This window comes from Podarcis gaigeae (genome assembly GCF_964106915.1).
Source record: "Podarcis gaigeae genome assembly, chromosome: 12".
In the NCBI taxonomy this organism is placed as follows: domain Eukaryota; kingdom Metazoa; phylum Chordata; class Lepidosauria; order Squamata; family Lacertidae; genus Podarcis; species Podarcis gaigeae.
In genome coordinates this window covers 43,199,099-43,223,210 of record NC_139688.1, presented here as the reverse complement: position 1 = coordinate 43,223,210, position 24,112 = coordinate 43,199,099, and the positions used below count along the sequence as shown (strand labels likewise).

Genomic DNA, 24,112 nt, shown 5'->3' with positions numbered 1-24,112 from the left:
TCGCCGTCCGTTTAACCCTCGCACAAAAGTTAAAGGTGAACGGAGTCGCGCGGGACTACAAATCCCGGCGTGCCTCGCTTCTTTGTTGGGGCCGTCGCGAGGCTTTGGTTTCCAGCGCGGAGGTAGGGCAGCGGCGGCGGCCGTTGTGAAGGGTCACGTGAGGCGGCCGAGATTGGGCGGAAGCCGGCGCTGCGTCGAGGGAGGCGGGGAAGAGAAAGGGAAAGGGAAAAGGGCTCCTGCGGGCGCTTCCGCTATTGGCTGCTGCCGCTGCTTCTTCTTCCGCGGCCGCTGCTGTTGCTATTTCTACTCTCGGGCTGGGCGGAGAACGATGAGCGTCGAGAGGCGGCGGCGGCGGAGGAGGAAGAGCTTTGGGGGCTTGGGAGCGGGGGCTCCGTCGCGCTGCTGAGGGAGGGAGCCCCGGGAAAGGCCCGCGATGAGTTCGCTGTCCGCAGGTAACCCTTCGCTGGCTGCAGGTAACCCTTCGCTGGCTGCAGGTAATACCCCTTTCCCCCCTCACGCCGCGCCTCCTGCGCCCGCTCGCCTCGGTCCCCCCTCCCAGCTTCCCCCCGTCACCCCTAGTATACCTGGTGGGGGGGAAGGGGGGCACCCGCGTCCCTTTCCCCCGCAATTCGCATCGCCCACTACCAGATCGTGGCCTGTTTCTCACGAGACGGGGCAGGACAAATCCGTGTCTGGATGCAACCGCTGCAAACCGTAGGCAGGCGGGTGGGTGGGTGGGGGGAGAGGGGGTGGCTCATATAATTCACATTTACTCTAAAGTCCCCCCATGTCGAATGGAAGGTAGCGCTCCATGGTGTGTTTCTCGGACAGCAGGCAGCCTAAGCGGCCCTCTGGACAAAACAAGCGAATGGAGGAAACTAGCATGTCGGTGAACCTCTCGCCTAGCCCTTTCCCTCCCCTAATGTGCTGCCGATGTGTGTAGAGAGTTTAATGGGATTAGAACAGTGGTTCCCAACTTTTATTTTGGCCGTGCCTCACCTAAGCATCTCTAAAATCCCGAATCCTCCCCCCGACATATAATGGTTATTATTCATAAAGTGAACTCCTATTCACGTGGAGGAAGCCACTGTTAATAACGCATTCTCGAATTGCCCCCCATAAAAATCAAATTGCCCCCCTGAGGGGCATGGGCCCCACATTGGAAACCATATAGAAGGATCCAGCTGTTAAAGACAAACGATTGATTCCAACTTCTCTCCCCCCCCCCCCCATGCCAGCTGGAACGATCCCTGCTTACTGTAATTGCAGTATGCGGTTTTTATTGAATGGTTTTGCTGCACCTAAGTTTGTGGTGCAGCACCTTGGTATTGTTTTAATAACGTGTGTGTCTTAAATAAATGCTTGGTCGTGTGAAGTGTCGCAGCTCTGACAAACATCCCATCTCCTATGTTGGCCTTAAGAATGTGGAGCCTTCCTAGGTCTTGTCGTGGTGGGAAGCTGACATCTTGCAAATGCCCCTACAAGGCTGAAGAAATGTGCTTGTTTTTGCTACAGACTGGGAAGCTGGGACAAATTTTGTGATGATGCACACTTGACTGCCTGCTATGTGTGTGTGAATACAGATATGTATATTGCCCTTCACCCAAAGATCTCTGGGCCATTCACATCATAAAAAGACATAAAAACTGGAGCAAAAACAAAACAATAACCCCCAACACAGAGCACGTTTTAAAGGACATGTTAATCAACTTAATAAAAGTGTTTCAGTAAGTTATTCAGTATGTTGAATTAAACTTTTAATGTGACCCACAACACAACACTTGCTTTCCTCGCCTTGAAATAGTTACATAGGAAAACACAATTCTGTAAAACAGTCTACAATGTTTCTTCCTGTATCTATAGCTTCATACCCCTCTCCTTGTCAGCTTTGTGGCACTTGGAATTGGAGATCAATGGGGAAGGACAGAAGTCTTTGCCCACAGTTCATGCCCAAAGAGCACTTTCATCTCTCTCTTGCCTTAATGGGTCAAAGCAACTGTCGAGGTTTCTTTCCATAACTACTGACCTCTGCTTCTAGTCTCGACTGCTTTGCGTATATCCTTAAATCAAGTGACTTGCTTTACGGTTGCTTGTAAAGTTGCAGGAGACTCTGGGATGGTTTCTCAGCTGTGTGTTCATTTTTCCTCTCCAACCTCCCACCTAAGAAAGATATGGAGTTTTACTAGGTCAAGTTGGCACCCTTCCCCCTCCCTTGCCAAAAAAAGGGAAGAAAGTTGGAGCTAGCCCATGTACCATATACTGTTCAGAAAACTCAACATCTATGTAAAATAGGAAAGGACTTGAGACTTTGACATGGGTGCAAGAAGTCGAAGGGATTTGGTGAAGATATATTTTTTCTCTAAGACTTGGCTCTTACTCCGGGAATGTTTAGTTGAAGCAGTTCTTATGTAAACAGTACTATCATTAGAAGATTTTTTTTTGGTAGACTCTTGTTCCCAAGCTTTGCTTCTCCAGACCATGATATAACTTTAGAACTTTTGAAATGAGATATAATCCAGAGATCTCATCAACAACTGCCTGTAAAGTCTTCATAACATTAGATATTGTTACATGTATTGTGCAGAATCCCATTTCTCAGACAAATATTTCCAAACAGTCATTCTTTTCAACTTTAAATTCTGAGATCATAGAACTGTAGAGTTGGAAGGGACCCTGAGGATAATCGAATCCAGTCCCCTGCAGTGCAGAAATATACAGCTGTCCCATACAGGGATCGAACCTGCAACCTTGGTGTTATCAACACCACGCTCTAACCAACAGAGCTACCTTCCTTTCCACCATACAAGCATTCTTGCATCTCTTGTCTAAGAGCACTGTAAACATCTGATTCGAACACTTTATTTACTAAGACAGGTTGGAAAGCGATGCTTTCTTGTTGAACTTCCTGTTTTAGAGGTAACCTAACATTTCTCATTAGCTTATTTTCTTTTTTCATGAAAGGAGGAGGTTGTGGTTGATGTATGTATTTAAATTATGCTCTGATCTCACCAAAAGGAAGTTGCACCAAAAGGAAATTCCCTGGACCCTCTCTTTCCCTTCTAAACTTCGGAATAGGCATTTCAACACCATGAGTGGATTTCAAAATATGCATTCAAACTGAATCAAAGCTAGATGTAGCTTGCCAAGAGTGAAAAATAAACACTAAATCTGTAGGGAGAGGGGGAATCAACTGGCTGGTTTAGAATCAAATTTCAGTTGAAGTGTGTATTGATGCTGTATGGATTCTAAGCTGTACGGCTCACTTTCAAATCCCCCCCCCCCCGCTTGCCCATTGTACTATAGCATATTAATGGAAGCTTTGTGGAAGGAACCCTTCCAATATGTTCTTGATAAAAAAACAAAATCAAATAGCTATTTTTATCATCAATACTTTACCATCATCTGAGAGCCATTTCAGAATTTTATAGTGGGAAATCTACTGTAAGCTTGAGGTGATATTTTCTGGTAAAGGCTAAACTATAACAAGTGCTCTACAGCATTTCTTCCAATTTGAAAGATGCTTGTGATATATACTTAGGATCTTTCCTAACAACATGCCTTTTTTTATTCAGCTGCCATGGATGAACTAGCCGAAGATGACATTTATATTTTGAACCATGAAAAAGCAGACACTCATCCTAAGCAAGATGGAGAAATTCCTACTCCCGTGTATACAGGCGAAGAGTCTGTTGCTTCACATTTTGCACTTGTCACTGCTTATGAAGATATCAAAAAACGACTGAAAGAGACAGAAAGGGAGAACTCCCTCTTAAAGAAAAGAGTAAGATTGTTAGAAGAAAAGGTAAGTAACTGTTTAACAATTCACAGAAACATGCCTTTTTGGGGGGCAGAAATGATAAGGTATCTTAAGGCTGCAGTGCTATGCACAATTGGCTGGGAGTGATTCCTATGGAACCCACTGTAGACATGGCTGGGATTTCCCTGTGCACTTTACATGTGAAAATAGTAATTGCCAAATGTTTCAATAGCAAAACATTCCTTTTCTAGTATGATTATAATTAGTACCTGGTTGTTGTTCTTTAGCAATGAGTAGGATAATTGAACACAAAGGGGATGGTAGGAGACTTCTTAATAAAAAAATTATGCACCATAATGCAAGAGGCTGTCCTCTGCTGAGTTAGACCATGGGTGGCGCTGTGGGTTAAACCACAGAGCCTAGCACTTGCCGATCAGAAGGTTGGCGGTTTGAATCCCCGCAACAGGGTGAGCTCCTGTTGCTCGGTCCCTGCTCCTGCCAACCTAGCAGTTCGAAAGCACGTCAAAGTGCAAGCAGATAAATAGGTACCACTCCGGCAGAAAGGTAAAGGGCGTTTCCGTGCGCTGCTCTGGTTCGCCAGAAGCGCCTTAGCCATGCTGGCCACATGACCCGGAAGCTGTACGCCGGCTCCCTCGGCCAATAAAGCGAGATGAGTGCCCAGAGTCAGTCATGACTGGACCTAATGGTCAGGGGTCCCTTTACCTTTAGGATAATTGAACACAAAGGGAATGGCAAGAGACTTCTTAATAAAAAAATTATGCACCATAATGCAAGAAGCTGTCTTCTGCTGCGTCAGACCATTGGTTTATGTAGCCCAGTTCTCTCTACTTTGACTGGCAGCAGCTATCTGGAATTTCAGAGCAGGTTCTCCCCCAGCTATATTGGGAGATGCTGGGGATTGATCCTGAGCTGCTCTGTATGCAAAGCTGATGCTGTGTACAATGAGCCCACGGTAAACCCATGTTTCCTGGCTGCCAGTTCATTTGTTTCACTTGAAGTATTTAAATTTGATGCTCTTCGAGTAACAAAGCTAGCAAAATTGTAATTTTGGCATTTTCCTCTAATCGTCTAGGTTCTTGGCTCCCATGTGGAAGAAAGCACAAGCTCCATCGGCCGTGAGCAGGTTAACAAAGCCTACCAAGCCTATCGAGAGGCTTGTATCGAACGGGATAATCTGAAAAGTAAACTGGATAAAATGGTATGTACTTTGCAGTAGGTTAAAAGAAAGATACTATGTGAGTGCGGTTTATAAAAGGAAATTGTGACTTTGATGTTAGGTTTCTAGCCAGTTACGCCAGCATCACAGGGGTTTGGACCGGAGAACTCTCAGGGTCCCTTTAAGCTCTGCAGTTCTGTGATACTAAGTTGGGTAGGGAGTTTGTGGCCCTCCAAATGTTAATATTGTTGTTTTTAAAGATGATGATGTGGTTTATTAGATTTGTATGCCACCCTATACCTGTAGATCTTGGGGTGGTTTGCAACTTAAAATCACAATATAAAACGCACCCTACAAAATAACAGCTGTACCTTGGATCCCAAATGCCTTGCGACTCAAACGTTTTGTTTCCCAATCGCTGCAAACCCGGAAGTGAGTGTTCCGGTTTGTGTATGTTCTTTGGAAGCCGAACATCCTCCGAGGCTTCCGCTTGAGTGCAGGAAGCTCCTGTAGCCAATTTGAAGTCACGCCTTGGTTTTCAGAAGTTGAACCGACTTCTGGAAGGGATTCCATTCAACGACCAAGGTATGGCTGTATATAATACAAAAGACAACTCAATAATCCCTGCTTGCACAACAGCCCCACCCAGCATAGGCAGAAGTCAGGGATGATGGGAGTTGTAGCCCAACATCATCGGGAGAGTACCAGATTCCCTACCCATGCTCTAAGGTGTAAGAGACTCAAGCAGGCCAGATCATTCTTCCCTGCTTACGCTCCCTCTCTGATGTACTATTTTCTTTTCCAATTGACAATTATCTCTGGTTACTGGAGGCCACTGAGCATACTTGGTCCTTTTTAAAAGTTTTCCTTTTTCCTTTTCTTCTTTGGCAACCTTTTGGTTTTAATTTTTGGGTTTGTTTTTACTTCTGCATTCTTCAGAAGTCACCCAGCTATTTTTGTGTCTCCGTCGTCTTTGAGTGGGCACATTTGGCTCCAACTCTGTCAACACTCAACCACCTGCGTTCACTAATAAAGGAAATGCTGCAGAAGTTTCAGATTACAGAATCCTTCCAGAGATGCAGTGTGCAGCCAGTGACCACTGGAGGAAAAACCCCATGTGGTGCAGAGAAGGCAGAGGGCAGATAAAAGCAAAGAATAACAAACAAAGAAAAGGGCTAGTTAATTTGGAAAACCTGCTAACTAATTGAGCTCAGTTGGAGAGCCTTACCTCATAGCCACAGGATCTGGTATTGTGCCTAAAGAAAAAGTGCTATTTTTTGTACTCTGAAAGGTTGCAGCATTTACCGTATTTTTTCTCTATAAGACTCACTTTTTCCCTCCTAAAAAGTAAGGGGAAATGTATGTGCGTCTTATGGAGCGAATGCAGACTGCGCAGCTATCCCAGAAGCCAGAACAGCAAGAGGGATTGCTGCTTTCACTGCGCAGCGATCCCTCTTGCTGTTCTGGCTTCTGAGATTCAGATATTTTTTTTCTTGTTTTCCTCCTCCAAAAACTAGGTGTGTCTTGTGGTCTGGTGCATCTTATAGAGTGAAAAATACGGTATATCTGATCTTGACTTCAGTGCTTTAGAAACCGAGTATCTGACAGCTTGGCAAGTTCTTCAAGAAGTAGAGCTGGCTAGCATTTAGTTCTAAGAGTTAGGCATGTATGGATTTTATTATTGATTGGAAAGCTGGACAGACTAAATCCTGGCAATGTGTTCCTTCCCCAAACTAGATGAAAGAGAACACTGAATCCCTGAAACATTTGAATGAGCAGTTGCAGTCCAAAGAAGTGGAGCTCCTGCAGCTCAGAACTGAAGTGGAAACTCAACAAGGTGCCCCTTGTCTCTCAGAGTGTAAATTTATGTGCTTGACTACGAAGCTGTACCTCTGTATAAGAAGGCCTGCAGCCAGTATGCATACATTTATGCTAACGTGTTCAATTTGCATAAAGGAATATTATTACAGATCACTGTTCAGAAGCAAAACATTACGGTGTTCATTCTCAGACAATTATGGTTGTGTGAGGGAGAGGATGGGGCTGCAATTACTGCCCCTGCCTCCTTTTCTCTGTCAGTTTCATTTATGCGTTTTATTTTGAAAGATTTATATTCAACATTTTGAACGACATAGCTAAAAATACAAAGCTGAATACAGTGTAAAACATTGTAAAATCTCTACTTATAACAGCGCTAATGTCAAAAGCCAGCGCTAAATAGACAGTGAAACAGTAGAAATAGAAAGCAGTCCTTGACATTGTGGCCCCATTTATAATTACAAGAGCAACTTAATAATAATAATAATAATAATAATAATTATACCCCACCCATCTGGCTGGGTTTCCCCAGCCACTCTGTGTGGTTCCCAACAGAATATTAAAAACATCAAACATTAAAAACTTCCCTAAACAGGGCTCCCTTCAGATGTCTTCTAAAAGTCATATAGTTGTTTATTTCCTTGACATCTGATGGGAGGGTGTTCCACAGGGCGGGCGCCACTACTGAGAAGGCCCTCTGCCTGGTTCATAATCTTGGCTGTTAACTTTGCCATGTAATGCATTGCTTCACAATGCTGGGAAGGGTAGGCATGCGTGTGTGTGTGTGTGCTTTTTTGGAATTCTGAGAAACCCCAAAATAATAGTTTTAAATAATGAGTTGTTAAAATCAGTGCAGTTTTGGCAGGTTCAGTCTGCCATCTTGATTCAGAATGACAGCCGGTTGGAGCCAAACATAGATGAAAACACTGATACTTGGAACCATCATACAAAATTTGGTTGCAGTAGCTTGAGGAGTATCCAAATGCATAAAGAACAAACAAAAGGCATACAACTTTTCAAATTATATAGTTGTAGTTTACACACACACACTCTCTATATATATTATATGTACACACACACACAAACATACAGAGCTTTTCTGCTGTAACAGGCCCTAAGGTCTCCCTTTTAAAAAAAATCTGCAACAATGCCACATTTCACAATGTATCTTGGTCTGCCAGGTTACCAAGGAGCAGGGTCTGTGTTGTTAGCCTTATTAATCCTTTGGCATTAGCATCGGGTGCTACATTAGTATAGCCACACCCTTTGCATGCTCCAATTAGCATGGACAGTGTATTCTCATACAGGAAGTGCATGTGCATATCTGGGAATTCCCAGAAATACCTCCTAAGTTGACCTCTGGCAATGGAAGCAAGCTTTTGCTTTTCCTTTTATGTTTACATCAGCCCTGCATACAACTTGTTGAGGTGGACCGATTATGCAAGGAGATCACGTGTTTGGGCCATAGGCACCGTAGCAGCTGAAACATTGCAATCCAAGAATGTACTTCTGCCATACGTTTACATTGATCTAACGGCTGCTTCTGGCACGTTGAAATCTTCCCTCCACATCTTACTACACCTTGTCAAAACTAACACCACTTGCATAGGAAGAATAGTAAATTGGTGTGCAACATCACAGCACAGGTGTAATAATAAAATTGGTCAAACCGTCAGTAAACATGACAAACAATGTTGTTTTTTAAAAACTCACATTCCAAAGCCCTTTCAGAAAAATATGTTTTAAAAAGTCTTGATTTTTACTCCCAGCCCTTCAATAAGTTCCCAGGGTGGCTTACAAAACATTAACATTACAGTAAAAACAAAATAGAAGCTGTTAGTACAAAAACATAAAATGCCATCACGAAATACCAAATTATAACCAAATACCAAGCAGCATAGGAGCTTGTCTGCAGGATTAAAAAGCATGGTAAAATAAGATGCTTGCTTTGTGCCAAAATGACTCTGAGGTATGTACCAGGTAAGGCCTCCTGGAAGAGCATTTTATGGTTGTGCCAACACCGTGTATATCCTTTCACCTGTAATCTGTGCCTCAGAGGTTTGGTGCTTCCAAAGCAGGCTCTTGGGTGAATGGTAGCACACACAAAGATAAAATGTTCTTTGAGAGCATCTCCACCCCCATCGTTCAGCCCGGACACTGAGGTCCAGCTCCGAGGGCCTTCTGGCGGTTCCCTCCCTGCAAGAGGTGAGGTTGCAGGGAACCAGGCAGAGGGCCTTCTTGGTAGTGGTGCCCACCCTGTGGAACGCCCTCCCATCAGATGTCAAGGGAATAAAGAACTATCTGACTTTTAGAAGACATCTGAAGGCAGCCCTGTTTAGGGAAGCTTTTAATGTTTTTATTGTGTTTTTAATATTCTATTGGGAGCCGCCCAGAGTGGCTGGGAAAACCCAGCCAGATGGGTGGAGTATTAATAATAATAATAATAATAATTAATAATAATAATATCATTATTTATTATTTGGGTATCCTTATCCTAAGTAATGAATGCCTTCAGAAGTCAAAACCAGCACTTTGAAATGAGCCACATGTACAAACTATAGCATATTACAAAAGACTCATAAAGTTACATGGTGTTCCTTGTACATATGAACATCTGTGAATTATTCCAGTGCCACATGTTTCTTAATAATGAGATCACTCTAATTAAATTCAAAAACGTTCGAGGTTTGAATTTTGGGCCTTTGCTATGCTCATGGGAGCATAACTTTGAATCCAACCACACCATTCTTAATGTCTGATTATATTCTGATTGAATGATAAGTGTTTTTTTCATATTTCTTTGCAGTGATGAAGAGTCTGAACTCTACCCCATCTAGCTGGGAAATAGAAAAGCTGAATAATGCCCTAAAAGTGCACAGTTTGGAGCAGGATTTGGAGAAGCTGAGGGAAGAATGCAATGATCTTAGAAAAGAACTACAAAAATCTATTCAGAAGGTACTGGTGCGTTTTGGCTTCTGTTGCGGAGATGGTGTGTGAAAATGTAAAATTTAATGTCTATGCCCTTCTGTTGTGGAAAACTAATTGTAATAAGGGTATTGGCCAGTGCTGGGGCAGTTGTTGTGAAGACACCTAAAGGCTTTAAAAGACTTGGTGAGATTTTCAGCTTTTGACTTCCATGCCAAACTGCTTTTGAAGGTAGTCTTTTCAAAAGAGATTTGTCATGCGATTGAGCAAGCCCTCTGTCCCCCTCCCAGAATTATTTGCATTTGCAGAACTAATGGTTTGTGTGTTGTTTTTTTAAATTCTTGCCAGTTATCTGCTAAACATGTGTTCATACAACTATAGTGTATTTTCCTCCTTAGTACTTAGTTATCTGCATGAGGGGAATGCAATGGATATGTTACTCAGCTCTGTTTTGATGCTGATTTTTCTGGCCTCCTCATGCCTAGATAACTACACACATTAGTAGGTGCTACCTCAAGTTGCAGTCTCAATTGGTTTTAAAGCCGCAAAAGATGAATTGCCAACAGGCTGGGAGGGATGGCAAATAGAATGTCATGGCCCTGTCTATCACATCAGTTTTGTTTGATGGCTAATCTGTGAATCTGCCGATTACATCTACCATTATTTTGGTTTAACATGACGACTTGGTTTAACATAAATGTCTCTCACATAGCAGAAACTGGATTGCAAATTTCAAGAAGCTCCACTAGATGGAGCTAAGCACTAGATGTTGGCTTGAATTCCTGTTAGCTGGCCCTGCAGATATCAAAACTGGCTCATTTTCAATCCCACTGCTTAAAATTTGCTGAACTGAGCATGTAATTTATGGCTCTTATTTGTGGGTTCTGCTGATTTGGGGGGGATTATTCATAAATAATCCTTTCTTCCAGTTGTTTCCCTGTAGAAGCTGATTGAAACGTAATTTCATTACGTGTGGGTTCTTGTCACACGGCCACGCTATTCTACTTCAGTAAACTCCCATCTGTAAGTGTAGTATGACTCAAGCAAGTTCACCCTATAATCACTATGATTATATTGAAGCTAAGTGCAAGCACTATTGACAGCTAGGAACTTCTGATTTTTTAGAATGAAACCGCTGGTTGGAAGAAAATTCAGAATGGATAACTGCAGCTGTCACTAGCTTCTGAATAAGGATTTTTGCACATGTAGTTTATCTAATGTGATTAGCCTGCGTGAGTGATCCTTTTTTATGATAGTAATCAAATGAGCCCTACTCAATGTGACTCTGTTGGTGTAACTAACCTTGACAGGGTTAAGGACTAGAATTCTTCTCGCACCCCTGCACACCAGACCTATTGAATATCAATCACAAATTGGAAGAGAAGGTCAACATACATTACTTATCCCATTAAAAAGTACTTTTTAAAAATTCTGTTCACAGTACTACTACAAATGCAGCTGCTCCATACATTTCTTTGATAACATTTCCTTTTCAATTTATTTCCTAATGATCCCTAGTGTGGAATTTGCCTTTTTTTACAGCTGCCACCCACTAGGTTGATGTCTTCATGTTGTCTGCTTTGACACCCTCATTCCTAGCCGAGCATATATGTGGAATTAATATTTTTTGTCCCAACCGGCATCACTTTATACTTTACACTGAATTGCATTTTCCAGTTCCCACCCATTTTCTAAATTTGTAGCGGTCCACAAGAGGACCTCTCCTCTTAGAAATCCTGGCTGAGCTACTTCACTGATTTTTTTTTAATCAAGTATACTGTGTCAACCAGCTCACTGCTATTTTTGTATGCTCGTTGACCCTCTCAAAGAACCCTAATAGGTTATTGAGAAATTACATGCCCTTGTAGAAGCCATGATAACTCAGATTCAGTAATGCTTGTTATTCTATATGCCTTATTATCATACTTCTAACATATGCTGCTAATATGTATTCCTTTTTGTTCTCTTCGTTCGGAACTCAGTTTTTTGAAGGAAGCTTTCTTGCCTCTGATAACATGTTAACCGGAACTCTATTATCACAATAGCTTCTAGGTTGTCATGGAGGGGACCAGTTTAATCCTCAAAAGTGCTTCTCAGGCTTGTTACAGCAGGACTTTGAAGGTTCCAATACTCTACTTTGCCATGTTAATAAGTCCCAAGCCATTTGGCATCACTGTGGTAGAGGCAATGAAGTATCAGCACTTGGTTGATTCAAAATGTCATTGAAAGCCTACCTCACCACTTTCCAACTTTGCTTTTAAACCTTTCTTTTCCTTTTACTTCAAGTAAGGTAGATTTTTCCCATTCTTTTTTCAAAGCCAAATGTTTTGTTTCCCCCACCAGGTTGTATCCCAGGAAGGAATTTTAACAAATGGAGAGTGTATCCAACAGCAGATAAGCATTCATAGGTATGTAGATCCCATTAACTTGTTTTAACATTATGTTAAGTTAGTCATCTCTGTGTTAGTTCTAAGGGAGATGACTTAAATCCAAAGATGGCACTACTTTGAAGACATGCTAAATTGGGAAAGATAGGAACACAGTTAGGCATACCCTAGTGACATCCAGGTAGAGCATATTAAACTAGTTCACTGTGGAACTGCCTTTGAAGAGTATTCAGAACTGACAGTTCACCCACTATGCAAAAGCAGGGCAGGACTATCCGAAGCATGTTAACATGCATTTTGAGATGGCTTTATTGGCTTTTAGTTGATTTTGGCTGAATTCAAAGTGCAGATTTTGTCACTTTTTAAAGCCCCGAGAAGTCCGGGACCAGATAACCTTAGCATTGTATTCTCTCATATGAGTCTACCCATTCACTCTATGGAGGTCTTGCTCTGTGTTCTCTTGACATCATAAGTACAGTAGGCGGTTATATGGAACAGGGGCCTCTTCAGTGGTGGCACCAAGGCTGTAAATTCTCTCCCCGAGAAGGCTTGTGTCACTCTGATCCTGATAAGCCTGTAGATCAGGCATGTCCAAAATCCGTTTCGGGGGCCTAATCCGGTCTGCCGTTCAGTTTAATCCAGCCCCTGTGGCAGTTTATTTCCATGGGTAAAAGTCCCAAAAAAGCTCAACAACTTCAATCCTAAAAATCGTCAACAACTTTGGTTGGCCTTCATGCATGTTCACTTTATCAAATCCGGCCCTCTTTGAAAAAAGTTTGGGCACCCCTGCGTAATGATGACTGAAAAGAATTACATTCCATATTTACAGTACACTAAGTGCTGTGTTTTCTCATTCTTCATTGGCTGCTGCTATGTTCTCTTTCGTTGCATGCTGAGATCTTTATTGATCAAAAGATGTGGAGTAGAAATCTTAAAATAAACAAGCAATCTGTGTTGATAAAATAAGTTGTTAATTGTGGAAAACCTATCCAGTTATGAGCAATGGACAGGATGCAGCTAAATAGTTTGTGCTGGTGCAAGGTCTAGTGTTAACACCATGTGATTTCCCCCAGAACAAATTTAGGTGATGTGTGGGAAGGAAATGTCCCAGTGTGCAGGGAGAAATCTGTGCATTAATGGAATGTTTACCATAGCACTACATTGCATAAAACTCAATGGCTCAGATTTTGAAGGCAAATGATAAACTGGTTGCAGCATATCTGATACATGGGAATCTAATCAGTACACAGTTATATAGTGAATCACATTAATAGGATCCAAAAATCCTATTTGCAGCTGAAGGCACCTCCCTGTGGTTCCACCCCTAAGTGCTTGCAAGTTGAAGTCCTTTGTGGTGCAGCCTTCCTAAGCATTTGCTGGATTCTTCTTTGGCCCTCTTGCAACATCAGATCTAGCTTGATGTGAAACATCTTCACAAATCTCAAGTCTGAGTTCAGGTGACTTAGAAGAAAGAGTGGCTTTTCTCTAGCGCTTGCAGTCAACATTGAGTGTGGATGAAACCAAACTTGAAGCACGTTAGAAGAAATAATGCAGGCCTTGTGAAATTAAGGGAATCCATCACATTGTCTCTACCAAATTGCTAAATTGCCTTTTCTGTAATTTATATGGTAACGTATTACTTGAAGCTCTTATTTGGAATGCTGCACAGGGCTGTCTTGTTTTTCTGCAATTGCTTCTTGCCTAGCAACCCTCCATCACATTGTCTGGGTGGAAACTGCAAGAGAAGACTGTACAGCTGCAGAACAGAAATAACCTACAGGAGCAGTTGTCCTGCTGACAATTAGTATAGAGAGCCCACAACCCAATCTGTGACCTTCTCTCTCTTCAAAGTGCCGTTGATGTAGTTAAGCCTCTTCTAACCAAGCCCTACTTCTTCCTCTAAATATTGAGAAAAGAAGTAAAATTCTTATTTATGTTTTCAATCCTCAGAGATGCATTTTCCCTTGTTTTCCACATGAGGGAGAAGTAGGACTTGGTTAGAAAAGGACATGATAGCTATTTCGTGGCTTGCATTGGAAAAAATGGAAGGAAAGGCATTTCATTGGGCCTCCACTATGTTAATAACCCATATGGTGTATCCTTTATTCGTCTTAATGAGCTAGCCAGCTAGTTTTTGCTTCTCCAGAACAATGTTCAAATAGGTAATTTGCTAAGTGACACTTTTAGCCCTTCACTCTATTAAAATAAGTTGTGGTTTTTTTTAAAAAAAGCATCTCTCTGGTAACAGCCTGGTATGTAAATTAGCACATACAGACTTTTATGTTAAAAATCCAACTATTTTATGTAATTCACATTGACTGTGAAAACAAGTCCACAGCTCTTTTCACACCTAGAGGAAGTTCTTTGAAATGTTTCTTTCAGCAAGTACCCTTTGCTTTAATATGAATGTCAATATTCACTTACCTAATATTCTTGTGAAATATTTGTCACTTGTCAGTGACACAAGAGATTCTTTGAATATGAATTGTTGCTTATCGGCAGCTAAGCACTCCTGCAGATAGGGCTGGGCGACTTCATTGACAACGGGAATTATTTTGACTAGAGTGATATAATTTGTGGTGGCAAATTCTTAATAATTGCTTTTATTACAATGATGGTAGTCGTAAGCAAAAAAAAACACAAAACATACTGCACATTAATATATCTCAACTAAAGCACAACTGAGGAACACTGAATGACACTGCAATAGCTTTAAAGAAAAGCAACATATGAAAGCTTGCATCTTATGAGCTTCTGTTTGTTGGTGCAACTAAGAAATATTGGTATATACAGGATATAACACCTGACCACTCCTTATTACCTCTCTAGAAAGTTTTGTATATCTTTCAGTTTGTTTGCAGTGTCAGGATTCCTGCTGGGTCACCCCCACCCCCCGAAGTCTCAGGCCAAAATTCTGCACCTTCATTTTTCAGTTGTGTTTGGATTCTGGGGTATAATATATCCACCCATACAAAGCACAGCAGCAGAACTCATTATGCTGCTCCTTAGTTTGGAGAGAACTGCCCTAATTGTTACAGTTCTTGTTGGTCAATGTGTCTTAACTGAAAACTGTGCAGTAATTGAGAGTTTTAAGGGATACTGATACAGTTGGAACTCCAGTCCATCAGTGAGAGAAAAGAATATTCAAGCTATTTCCCTTGTGTGACAGCATCCTGCTTTTTAAAAGTCTTGCTTCAACAAAGAAATACAAGGTTAGCAGCTAAGTTAAGCTAGCAGTTGTGTGCACTGTTTGCTTAAACTGGTCATCAAACATTGCAACTAAGTGTGGTCTCTACTTGACTGTAAACTTGTGTATTTGCCTATTATTACGTGCTTCTTGACTTCTATCATTTCTGGGTTGAAGGAGATACTTGCAATTACCTGAAATGCTGCTTCTTGGGAACTCTGTCCCCATTGAGTGTGGCTGATCCGTTATCTTCCTTAAGACTGATGAAAGCAGTTTCCTATATTTATGGGGGAACTCTTTACCCAAAGAGTGTTGTGAGGGGGCATCTGCCAGATGCAGTTCCCAGTGACGTGTTGACTGGATATTTATGCAAATACTCTGTGGATGTTGACAGAAATATATGACCTGATCCACATGGGAAACAAGAGTTCTTGCCTTTTTGTAATATTAGAAACAACTGAGTTGTTTTGTGGAGACTGATTTTTTTTTGGGGGGGGGGTGGGATGTGTGATGGGCAGTCTGAAGCAGAGCAGTGTTTTATCTAGAGTTCAGACTGTCATAGTCTGTACAAGAGCGACGTCTTGTGCTTGTAAGTACTCTGCCAGAAGCTACAAATTGCATTTTTCACAGAAACTAGGTGTTCTTCCATTTATGAATAAGGCTTTCTTTCTGCATGGGATTTGTAATGCTAAACACCACTTCAGAGTTAGGAGGTGATACAATGTTAGTCATACTTGGAGGGGATCCATTGAAATAAGTGGATTTAAGTCATACTCTGAATATGACTTGGTTAAATATCATTCCGTTAATTACTTGTTGGGATATATCCCTGTCCTGCAAAAGGAGTGCTTCTGTTTAGCCAGCCTGGAAATGGAGCAGTGTGTTGTTTGGACTTTTTTTTTTTAGGTGGGCAGGGAGAAATGACATTTTTCACCTCTCACCTTCTCTAGGACTCTCTCCTGCTGACCTATATAATTTCTGGTCCCAAACCTGAGTATTTTATTGTTGCACACCACCCCAATCTCCAAGCAGTATGAGATTCGAGGGGTTCCAGCTGCTTACTCCAGGTTTCCTTTTTGAATGAGGCACTGCAGAGACTACGGTATCTTTTTGATATAGGTTAAGGTAAAGGACCCCTGGACAGTTAAGTTCAGTCAAAGGTGACTATGGGGTAGCAGCGCATGTCTTGCTTTTCAGGCTGAGGGAGCTGGTGTTTGTCCACAGACAGCTTTCTGGGTCATGTGGTCAGCATGACTCAACCGCTACTGGCGCAATGGAACACAATGACGGAAACCAGAGCACACAGAAACGCCATTTACCTTCCCGCCGAAGCAGTACCTATTTATCTACTTGCACTGGCATGCTTTCAAACTGCTAGGTTGGCAGACGCTGAGACAGAGCAACGGGAGCTCACCCCGTTGTGCAGATTCGAACTGCCAACCTTTTGATTGGCAAGCCCAAGAGGCTCAGGAGTTTAGTCCACAGTGCCACCCGTGCCCGCGACTTTATGATATATGGTTTACGCATAAATACAACCTGAGCCTACAACTGACAGTATCACAGCATTAACACCCCAAGGGGTCTTGCTTCACCCATAGTCACAGCCTTGGATGTGAGCAGAAATCAGACGTATCTCCCTCTCAAAGACTTCAACCTGTTTCTTCCTTCAGCTCCTAGCTTACACACACACACACACACACACACACACACACACACACACACACCCTCAACTCTGGCTTTTGTCTTTCCTAACTACCAGCATGTAGAGGAAGCAGGACTCATTCACTTGTCATCTGGCACAGTGCCACTTCCTTTGTTACCTTAACGACCCATAGCTAGAGGGCCATTATCACACCAGGAAGCTAGCCTGGCTATTTCAGGAACTAGAATCATTAGATTGTTAGATGTTAAAACTTGCTATATACAGAAATTATAGGTGTTGAGCAATTTCCATTGCTTTTGTTTGATTTGCTCATTGCAAACAGCTGAAAGTCTGTAAATTTTGTTAATAAACCTGATTTGCAATGGGGGTTGAATAATTTTGATTACAACTGTTTACATGGAAATAGTGCTGTGAGATCTCTCCCCCCCCCCCCCCAGCCAGAACTACTTTTGTTTAGAGCATTTTCTGTAGATCATAGTAGTACAGGAACTGAGACGTACAGCAAAGCTGAAATGTTGTAACTTCTGAAATGTTTCAGTGAAAATGTTCAGCAAGCGTACTGGGAGTTGAAGCGGGAGATGTCTAATCTGCATCTGGTGACGGAAGTGCAAGCGGAAATGCTCAGAAAACTGAAACTGACCCCATCTGCAACCAAGAAAGGCAAGTCAGAGTTTGCAGGATGAGGTCTTGGAAATGCAAGTCGCTTACCTAAGCTGCATCGTTTTGGAGTACAGCTGCCTATTGCTTCTTCTCAAAACCTCATCAGTTGAAGCTCAGAAACCTCCGTTTTCTCTCTTGACTTCCGTCTCATAATGGTCAACTTAACACATAAAGGTGTTGCTGATGGGTTTTTTTTAAAAAAAATGTGGTTTTTCTCTTCCCGTGTGGCTTTCTTCCTCGGTCAAGTGTTGCTTATTTGTACGAGGCTGAGGTGTGAAGTTTAGTTGTATTTGACATTTTTTACCACAAGTACTTCATATTGGAAAAAGCACCAACAGACATTTCATTTTTCAAATGCATTCCTGTATAAATAGTGTCTTCTTCAAACAAACCAAAGCAGGTGAGGCAGACCCCCTTGACCCAAAAGAAAATTCATGTTACATTTTCCTTAGCTGTTTACTGGGACAATTCATTAATCCTCAGGGCTGCTGTATACACAGTTAAACCTCGACCCAGAAAGCACTTCTACAATTTAGGCATGAAATTCACCTAACCAGCCATGTCAGGGGAAGCCCTGTGCAAGGACATCCAGCTCCTCTCTTCTCCCTGTGCCTCCCCCAAATTATTATTTTTTTGTGGGGACAGAACCCCCTAGAATAGTGCACAGTGGGAGGAAGCGTTATTGTTCTTTGTGGACTACTTGGAAGAGCACAGCATTAAATCCCACCCTAGATGCCCTTAGGGTGTTTGCTGGACTACAACTGCCATCATCCCTGGTCTATGGGCCTTCCTGTTTGGGTGGAGATGGAAATTCGGAGTCCAACATCTGCAGAGCACAGCTTCATCATCCCTGCTCAAGAACGTAAGCAGTCGCCTAGTTCCATGCAACTTTGAACCAGCTAATTGGCACAGGCTCACTGGTTCAGCTATAAAGCAGGGGTTGAGTGTTAACTGTTAAACCCACAGGGATGGAACCAAAACCCACCCCCGACTCTACATCCTATGCTCTGCTGCTTTAAGGCTCATCCCCCCCCCCCCTTGCTGATTTACTTAGGAGAGCAGCAGAAGGCTGGGCTGTTAATGTAGAGGGTGAGCTTTTCTCCTGTCACCCTCTTTTTTTAGCATTTCTTCCTCGCGCGCAGACACACACTTTTATAGCTGAACTGGTGAGTGTGTTCACTAAGCAGGAAGACATACGAGACCTAGCCTGGAGAGGAACAAGCAGCCCTCAAGAAACCACAGCAAGAAGCTGCCCTCTCCTTTACTCTGTCACCTCCAGAAGTCCCATTCAATGAGAAGATTGGATTTATCCCCCTATGTAGGTGATGTACTTAATTCTCAACGAGTTAAAACAGTGGGGTATTGAGGTTCTTGCAGAACTGAGTTGCAGTAAAGCCAAATGAATGGACAGAAGTTAAGAAATGCATTATAAGTAATTGGCTTTTGTCTACTGAAATAAAGTATAACAATTGTATTAGTTTTGAGTGTCTCTTGTGTTAATTAGGTATTTTCTGCTATTTCCACAGTGCCATCACATGCTCCTGTTCAGTGTATTGAAGACCTTGAAAGGGACACCACAGATCTTTATTTAGCTGCTTCTGGAGCTGTGTACAAAAAGAGGCTGCTTCCGCCGAGTGACCACACTTTCAGCAATGTTGTGTCTTCCCCCTCGTGTACTGACGAGAGACTTGTCCCAGTTCACGACTCTCCGTTTCAGGAACCTAATTCGTACGGAAAGAGCTCTCTGGAAGACAATTCTTGGGTCTTCCCAAGCCCTCCAAAACCTAGTGAGACAGTGTTTTGGGAAACGAAAAACAGAGCGTCTCACTTAAACTTTCCAGAAAACAGTTTGGATCACTGTAACCAAAACTGCCTGCACAAGAGCTAAGAACTGTGGAACTTGATTTAGCTCTGAATGGGCTCCCATACACCTAAGAGGAAAATAGCTAATGGGAAGGAAGGTGAAAGTGTGGTAATCCAAGCAGGATTTTACTCATCCCTTGTCTAATTTTGAAAGCAGGCCATGTACATCAATAGAAATGGCGTATGGTGTAAGGCCTAGAATACACGAGTCAGTCTTCGGATTGCACTCCTGCAAATTACTAGAGTATTAAGCCTCCGAGTAAAACAAAAGCTGTACATTGCAGCTAATTGTGTGAATGTTGCTTAAAATACAGTATCTTCAGACATTTCTACAAGCTTCGAGAATATCCTTCCCCCTCTCCTTTTTTGACACTGTCTCTTCCTTCAGACCTCTCAGGTAAACAATGGAATGTGATGTAGATTTTACCTCCAGTTCTGAAAGTGTCTGGTTTTTGTTCCCTACTCTGTGGTGTGCGTAGGGAAGAACAGGTAAATGATTGAAGCGATTGTGACTAAAACAATAAGCCAAATGAGTAGATTTGCTGTCTCAGCTGTGTGTCATCTTTAGCCTTACAGTGAAGAATCTGAGGTAGTAGAAATGGAATAGAAATCTTAAAAAACTTAATGGCAAATACTTCCTTCATAAATAGTGGTGTTCTGGTATGATCCTAGCCAAAATGCAGTGACCATTCGGGTGCCTATCTGCCAGTTACCAAAAACTTTGCTTTATGACTCCTAAGCTCACTGACTGCTTTGATGTAGAAACCTCCAGGCGCCTTAAGCAGGAAGAACTGTAATATGATAAATGCATTTAATCTATGATAAAATTTATGTCCTATATTCATAAGGTGCATTGAAGTGTCAGAAACATTATGTACATAGTCACTCAGTATTCTAACTATTGGCAGTCAAATAATTATTAAGCTCCTGGTCCCTACCCTATAATACTGATTAGCTGAAATTAAGATTTTGTAGCAAAACCTATTAATATTGATTTGTTTTCAAGCAGAGAATAGTGGATGGTTTCAGAGCCTGTTAATGTCCAGGTTTCCAGCAATACTTTTTCCTCCTTGGCCTTTTGAGATGCAGTGGAGTAAGATTCTCTCATGTTGGAAAGGGTTGGTGAGGGCTGACAACACTAATTCTGTGCCAGAATCTCATCTGATCATTTCAACGGTTACAAATTAATGCATTATGCCACCACCCTCCTTCCTTCCCAACTTGGACTTGAAACACGATTGGGGAAAAGTAAAATCTGCATTGGACCTAAGAGATCAGGGGTGAGCAACCTGCAAGCTCTGCTGATGCTCATATCATCTGGTAGCATAATGTCCCTTCCTGGCACCCTGCTGAGTGGAGAGGAAAAGTATAGCCACACCCAGTATTGACTCTGGCCCTGCTTGCTTTTGGCATGTGGCCCCTGACAGATACCCCAAAGGAGACAGAAAATGTTCTTCACCCCACTTAAGATGCATGTTCTTAAATAATAAAAATCACTTGCCTGGGTGCTGTGTGCCAGAGCAGTGCAAGCATATCAGTGATTTTCTGTAAAAGGAAACGTGGCTAAGTCTTCCCTTCCTTGCATTGCAGTTTAAATATTTATTCTTTGTCTCATACTGGAGTTTTATCTGTGGCAGAGGGAGAAAGGATGACTTCTACTGTGTTAGTGAATAGCATACATAAATAAGGTACATACCATTCACCCGATACTCTTATCTCGCTCACATAACCTGGCTTCTCTGTGATTAATGGAAATGGTGTCAGATGCTGGAATTTATTCTGACCAATGAACATAGCTGACTCAAGGGAGTACAATCTCCTGAAGAGTAATAGAACAGAATCCAATATGCATAAAATAAATCCAAGTCACTGGACTTTAGCTGATAGAACCAACTACCTGTGTAATAACAAAGCAGCAAAAGCCATTTCTCATGTGGCTGCAGAGCCTCTGATGTGTTTCTCAAGGCTGCTTCTTGAGGTTACAGGGACTTGAATAAGTATCACTGTCCAGGACACTGACACAGTTAACGTTTTAAACAATGTACTGGAGAAATGGTCGTATTTTTAAATAAATTATTTTTCTTTGAAAATGGCTTTCTATAAATTGATGCAAGTAGTCATTCTTTTTTTGACTGCTACGTAGCTTTTGTACCTCAGAAATGTCCACAACTGCAAGATGCATGAATGAAACTTTAATATCTGGTGCCTAATTCTACACCTCAGCAATCTCGTCGTAGATTTTTATTTTTCTTCCTGGGCTGCTTGTTGCTCCCTTACTGTGCATAGCAATATTCATATAAATACATTGTGTAGGTAAATGAATTCCTAAGTGGGAGGAGACTTGTATGTTTTATGAGGTGCCATGAAGTTGTGGGAACATTAACCAGCTCAGTTTCTTTAGGTGAGCTACTCATTGAAGTGGTTATTCTTTCTCTTTCACCTTCCTATTCCATACATTGATACATTAGTCTAAGCGTTACCATACCAAGGAACTCTTGAGCCTATTTTACATGATTTGTGCTACATGAGTCTTAACCTGCAGTAGTCCAATAGTATAAGGTGTATGGTTTGCATGCAGAAAATGCCACACTCAATCTCCAGACTATGAAGATAAAGTTGGGAAGGATCCTGTAAGAAACCCTGGAGCACAGAAAGCCTTTGCAGTGCCCTTTAATGTTTCTGGCCTGCACATTCCATCCATTCTTGACCGTTCACCATGTTGGCTAAGGCTGATGGAAGTTGTAGTCCATTAACAGCTGGAAGGCACCCCCCTTGGTATCTGCTGCTCTTCAACATAGATAACTGGGTGGGTGGACAAGTGTCCTGGCTTAACATAAGGGCAACTTCCTATGGCTTTCTCCGTTGCTGTGGGATACCGCAATAAAAAAGATGGGGCTAATTTAAGGAGGGAAACAATGGCTGTAATCTGAATTTGTCATTCAGTTGCTTCTCACAGTTCTCCCTCCCTTCCCAAGCAAAACTTTTGAGTTTAAAATCACTTCAGAACTTGTGAGTTTGTGAAGCATTCATGCATTGCTCTTTTAGCAAGGTCTTCAATTAGACAAATAAGGCTCTGCCCCCTTTAAGCATTTTCTACTTTTTAAAAAAGCAAAGGCTTCCTGCTCTGGCTTTTTGCCTTGAGGTACCATAGAAAGTCTGAAGGCTGCCTCGTACACAAATCCAGCCGGTCTGATCAATATGGAAGTAGGTGTGAAAGTTGGAAATTCCCAGAAGTGTTGAAAGAGATGCCTCTGCAAATGGGTTAGTTGAAGGAAGTTTTTTAAAAAAATAACCAAAAAAAAAACTTAGGAAAGTTTTGTTTTAAATTTGGTCAACAATATGCTTTGCTGCATATCCAATTATCATTACAGAATTGAACTGAAACAAATATACTAAGTTAGGATATGGTGAATAAAAAATAGGTGGAATGTTAAAACAAACCTTTTATTTTGTGTATTTAGTATAGCGATACTTCCTTTCTGGACAGTCAGGTTTACAGCATCATGCCATTGGTTAACAGCACTTTTACTCTTTCCTATCCTGCACTTCTACAATTTATCTCCCCCCCCCCTTTCCTTTACATCAGAAATAGGAAAGTTGTGACTGTCCAGAAGATGATGAACTCCAAACTCCACTTAGCCCCAGCCAGTCTGGCCAATCCTTGGTAACAATGGGTATTGCATTCAAACATATGGAGGCTGCTGTTCTGCACCCCCTTTTTACACTGATCCTCTTGCTCTCTTATTTGCACTCCAAAACAAGACGCTCAGTGCCTTTTTCCCCTGCTAGTAATTTCATCTCAATTAAAGGGGCTTCCCCTGAAGAGATGGAGGAAAACCTCAATGGACATTTGAATGTATCTTGACTTTATTTTCCTCCACAGTTCATGGCCTTATGAATAAAAACCAGGGTGGAGAGACTGCAAGAGGAAGTGAGGATTAGATTGCCATGCTTGGCGTATACACAAATCAGTACAGCTTCTGCGAAATCCTGGTAAGTTGGAGCAGGGCCTGTAGTATTCTTCAGCATCAGCTGGTGTGCAGAATTTGGGCACACGAGCCAGTTCCCAAGCAGAACTGAAGAGTCAACTCTCCACCCATCAGCTTATCTTGCTTTCTGCAGCCCTTTCTACCTGCTCTCATGCCTGATGTTACATATGACATCAGAGCTTTTAGAAAAATAAATGCGGTATCCTGAAAAAAATGAGTATACATTTATCTTAAGGTGTCTGGAAATTGCTTCCACTGTGAATAAAAGTGTATAACTGAACTGAAATAGTTTACCTTCCTTGGAAGACTTTTCATTTGAGGTTTTTAAGCAGAGGATCACGCCTTCTGACTTCCTGTATTACAATATGAAAGCATACAAGCTCCATTTATTTCAGCAAGATTGGGTTAGGGAAAAGTGATTGTAAGATCAGTTCCATGATATCAAAGGTATATAAAGTTAAAGTGTCAGCCAAAACATTTAAGACTTTGACTACATGCTTGTAGGAAGCCTCTGCTGCTTTCGACGATTTCCTGTTTCTCTGAACTCTTTCCTTTGCTTCAAATATTCAGCCTTGCATTCTTCATAAAACGCTGGATCATTGTAGCTAGAAGACAGGCAAAATATGTTCATTAGGTCTAACAATTTCTCTACTCGATTTTAGTTACTAAACTACTTAAATACATGT

General features: G+C 41.9%; 2 protein-coding genes across 5 annotated transcripts in view; one reads left to right on the top strand and one right to left on the bottom strand.

Annotated features, from left to right (window-relative positions):
• Nucleotides 1–36: 36 nt before the first annotated feature.
• AZI2 (5-azacytidine induced 2) lies at nt 37–21,527 on the top strand. Of its 3 annotated transcripts, none has more exons than XM_083706013.1 (8): nt 37–473; nt 3,573–3,802; nt 4,851–4,976; nt 6,672–6,771; nt 9,559–9,707; nt 12,021–12,085; nt 17,453–17,574; nt 19,101–21,527. In XM_083706013.1, exons 1-8 carry the CDS (start codon nt 434–436, stop codon nt 19,460–19,462), a joined length of 1,194 nt encoding a protein of 397 aa, XP_083562139.1. In that variant the 5' UTR covers nt 37–433; the 3' UTR covers nt 19,463–21,527. The 3 variants fall into 3 exon arrangements, with proteins under 3 accessions (XP_083562139.1, XP_083562140.1, XP_083562138.1); XM_083706014.1 differs by having other exon boundaries at nt 82–452; XM_083706012.1 differs by having other exon boundaries at nt 176–494.
• A 1,340-nt stretch (nt 21,528–22,867) lies between these two features.
• Nucleotides 22,868–24,112, bottom strand: part of CMC1 (C-X9-C motif containing 1) — a 47,416-nt gene continuing 46,171 nt past the window's right edge. The window contains exon 3 of one of the 2 annotated variants that reach the window (XM_083706144.1): nt 22,868–24,031. In XM_083706144.1, coding sequence (XP_083562270.1) covers nt 23,917–24,031 — 115 coding nt within the window. In that variant the 3' untranslated portion in view covers nt 22,868–23,916. The remainder of the gene's footprint in view (nt 24,032–24,112) is intronic. The other variant, XM_083706143.1, reaches the window with a different exon arrangement.

Bases quoted from the DNA above. Each gene is read 5' to 3' on its own strand.
- AZI2 (XM_083706012.1), top strand. From the start codon at position 434: ATGAGTTCGCTGTCCGCAGGTAACCCTTCGCTGGCTGCAGGTAACCCT. The intron at 495-3,572 runs GTAATACCCCTT...TTTTTTATTCAG, and splicing joins TAACCCTTCGCTGGCTGCAG to CTGCCATGGATGAACTAGCC. The intron at 17,575-19,100 runs GCAAGTCAGAGT...CTATTTCCACAG, and splicing joins CCCATCTGCAACCAAGAAAG to TGCCATCACATGCTCCTGTT.